This window comes from Solea senegalensis, linkage group LG2, assembly GCF_019176455.1.
Source record: "Solea senegalensis isolate Sse05_10M linkage group LG2, IFAPA_SoseM_1, whole genome shotgun sequence".
NCBI lineage: Eukaryota > Metazoa > Chordata > Actinopteri > Pleuronectiformes > Soleidae > Solea > Solea senegalensis.
In genome coordinates this window covers 4,088,521-4,092,131 of record NC_058022.1, presented here as the reverse complement: position 1 = coordinate 4,092,131, position 3,611 = coordinate 4,088,521, and the positions used below count along the sequence as shown (strand labels likewise).

The window sequence follows — 3,611 nt, the reverse complement described above, 5'->3', positions numbered from 1 at the left end:
TTGCATATCTTCAAAGACACAGCAAATTAAAAGGTGACAAACATTGTGACGAAACGCAACTTGAAATTGATTAAATTAGCAATAATATGTGGATGTTCAATCAATTCAGTCCCAAGTTCGGGCTGTCTTTGGCCCCAGGTTGCATTTTTGACATGCCTACTAGCATACTAGTAACGCCTGCCCCACTGGTGCGCAGAAGTTTCCCATGTCTCTGCATTATCTGTTTTAGAATTGAGGTTACACATTCAGGCATAGCAGGGGACTGTTTTTTTAGTCTGGCCTTATGATGAGGTGGAATTTGCATTTGTAAGCTGAGGATGGAAAGAGATAAATTAACTGTATGATGAAGACGTTGGATCAGAAAGCTGTCAGGGCACTCGACGGCATCTCCTCTCTCTCTCTCTCTCTCTCTCTTTTTCTCGCTCTCTGAACATGGAGGCTCCTGGGGAAGCTGAACTCTGCTTTCCCCACATCAACACCTCCTGCAGGAGTTCAACGGGTCCTTACGTGGAGACCATGCTCACTTACACTGTGCTGACCTGCATCACGATACTCACCGTGATCCTAAACCTGCTGGTCATCATCTCTATCTCACATTTCAAGTAGAGTCACAATTTCTACAGATGGATGCAGCATATGATTAAATTTAGGTCTCTCATGTAACCATGTTTAAAAAATCCTTTAAATAAGATTTGCTACTGCAGCGGTACATGCACTTATTATTGTTTGTTGTACATAGAACATCATTGTTGTCAGTGATGATTTTCTCTGATTTCAGGCAGCTCCACACCACCACAAACCTCCTCCTCCTCTCTCTGGCTGTCGCTGACTTCCTCGTGGGTCTCCTGCAGATGCCACTTCTTCTCCTCCACAACCAAGGCTGCTGGTTCTTGGGCGACGTCATGTGTGTCGTGCATTACTTTTTCGCTTTCCTCGTTGTCAGCGTTTCAGTGGGAAGCATGGTGCTCATATCAGTTGACCGCTATATAGCAATTTGTGACCCCATGTTTTACACCACCAGAGTCACTCTGACCAGAGTTAAACTCTGTGTTTGTCTGTGTTGGATATTTTCCGGGGTACACGGCAGTTGGATATTGAGGGATGTCTTAAAACAGCCTGACATGTATAACTCCTGCTATGGAAATTGTGTTGTTGTGGTCGGTTTTGCTGAAGGACTTGTTGATCTTATTGCCACATTTTTATGCCCCATTTTAATCATAGCAGTTCTGTATTTGAGAGTGTTTGTGGTGGCTGTGTCTCAGGCTCGGGCCATGCGCTCTCACGTTGCAGTCGTCACAGTGGAGCGTTCCCAGACTGTAAAAGCAATGAAATCTGAGATTAAAGCAGCCAGGACTCTCGGTATTGTAATGATAGTGTTTCTTCTTTGCTCATGTCCATATTATTGTTTTGCTGTTGCAGCTGAGACTAACTTGGTCGGGGCATCATCTTCAGGCATTGAGCTTTGGTTAATCTACTTAAACTCGACCTTTAACCCTGTGATTTATGTCTTTTTCTACCCATGGTTCAGAAAAACCATTAAACACATTTTTACTCTTCAGATTCTGCAGCCTGGCTCCAGTCAAGTGAGTGTGATGTAGAAGAAGAGAAGAGAAATATTAAATTCAAATGTGTGAAAGCCTTCTGTTGATTGTGTCAAGCATGTCTGTTTACTGAATGCATAGATTTACAAAATGACCACAAAAGGTTTGGTAATTTCTTCCTAAAGTCAAAGCCACTGAAGTGTAGTACATGAGTGATGAGCAATAACACAAATAATTATTAATTAACATTATTGTTATTAAATTCTTTATAGGGGATGTGTATGGACATACATTACCAAACACTGCAAGAATAAAAAAATGATATATTGCATTAGAGCCACAAGCAAATAAATCTGAAAACACAGGAGTAACATACTTTAAAAATAAAATATATACCGTTAACTGTACCTAATTCTAACATATTACAGTTACATTATAGTATTTATATGTATGTATGGACATATATTAAGACATCTGAAAACATTTCTGTGCATTGCTTTTTTAATTTTAACCCATTTTTCTCATATACAGTGCTGTACAAAAGTCATTATTAACCATTATTTGTTGTTTTAGCAGTACTGTAATAACCATACAGCATAATTAAGTCTCACCACATCCAGAAAATACAGGGGGATTTTAAGGAGTATTCAGTTTAAAAATAACACAATGTGTAATGTGTCAAAACCCCATATATCTACACCTCAAAAAAACTGAAATATCACTTTTATTTAGTTAGTTTAGTTTGTGAGAATGATCAGAAAAACTTTAAGTAGCAGTGAATTATTTCTCCCCAAAGTGGAAAAATTTAGTTTGAATCACCAAAATGTTTGATATTAATGACAAGGGCCACACGTTGTGGAGTAGTAAGCATTGTTGCCTCACAGCAAGAAGAGCCCCAATTCAGATCCTGCATTTCACAGAGGGTCTTTCTGAGTGGAGTTTGCATGTTCTCCCCATGTGTGCATGGGTTTTCCCCAGGTTCTCTAGTTTTCTCCCACAGTCCAAAACATGCATATTTGAGGATGAAGTAAATTGGACACTCTAAATTGATCGAAGGTGTGAGAGTGAATGGTTGTTTGTCTCTATGTGTCCCTGTGATGGTCTGGCAGTCTGTCCAGGGTGTACCCCGCCTTTCACCCTATGTCAGCTGAGAGCACGTTGGGTGCACATGGACAGTGCATGGGTGAATTGAATGTCCACCCCAATGGTAGGTGGAGTATTAAGCCCAGCTTATCAAGCAGAAAAAACATTGTGACCACAGAAGAAGTAGTTTCCAAGGATAGTTATCTTCTATCTTGGTGACCCTCAAACCGGTTGACACCCTGACTTCCCTGGCCTTTCAACTGTGAGACACTCAAATCAGACATGTCCGAGGGACTTGTAGTATCGTTCTCTTCTTCTTTGGTAGGAATGCACCCTGAGGCACGAGTATACCAGGGTCCGTAATATGCACTTCGGCACGCACAGCATGCGCGCAGAAGTATACCAAAGCCTTAAGCGACTGACATAAACACACAAGGGCATGACCATGATCACACAATCCCTCTTGAACTGTGTCCCTTCAAAGAAGTTGACTCATGCCGAGGTATCATATCTTTTAAGCCTTTGGAGTGTAGAATAGGAATTTAAAATCTCAAAATAACTTTTGCTTCCATTTTGGCCTAAACATTTTTAGGTCAGAAGCTTATCCCACCTAAGTGTCAACCAGTGTAAATGCAGATTTCACATATGAGTCACTTTTGAAAGACAACGTAAGGACGTTGGATAGCATTGTTGCCTCACAGCAAGAAGGTTTGAATCCATGTTCGACCAAGAGCCTTTCTGTGTGGAGTTTGTATGCTATGCCCAAGTGCCTGCCGATTCTCTTCAGGCCAATATTTTCTAGCTAGAACCTGAAGATCATCCATGTTAAATGGCCCACTCTCTTTCACCGAATTCCATAGACAAAATTCCCCATATGACAGTGTCCCAAAAGGTGTCCCTAGAGGAAATGAGGGCTTTAAATGAAATGGTGTCCCTGCATACTTCACAGCACTTTAAAAGGTGACAAATTTGACAAAACACAACTGG

General features: G+C 41.0%; 1 protein-coding gene across 1 annotated transcript; it reads left to right on the top strand.

Annotated features, from left to right (window-relative positions):
• Window positions 1–326: 326 nt before the first annotated feature.
• On the top strand, window positions 327–1,598 carry LOC122784188 (trace amine-associated receptor 13c-like). Its single transcript, XM_044049343.1, has 2 exons — window positions 327–602; window positions 779–1,598. The coding sequence occupies exons 1-2, from the start codon at window positions 433–435 to the stop codon at window positions 1,596–1,598; spliced, it is 990 nt and encodes a 329-aa protein (XP_043905278.1). The 5' UTR covers window positions 327–432.
• Window positions 1,599–3,611: the final 2,013 nt, after the last annotated feature.

Excerpts from the sequence above, each read along its gene's own strand:
- LOC122784188 (XM_044049343.1), top strand. The coding sequence starts at position 433 with ATGGAGGCTCCTGGGGAAGCTGAACTCTGCTTTCCCCACATCAACACC. Across the intron at positions 603-778 it reads ATCTCTATCTCACATTTCAA|GCAGCTCCACACCACCACAA; the intron begins GTAGAGTCACAA and ends CTCTGATTTCAG.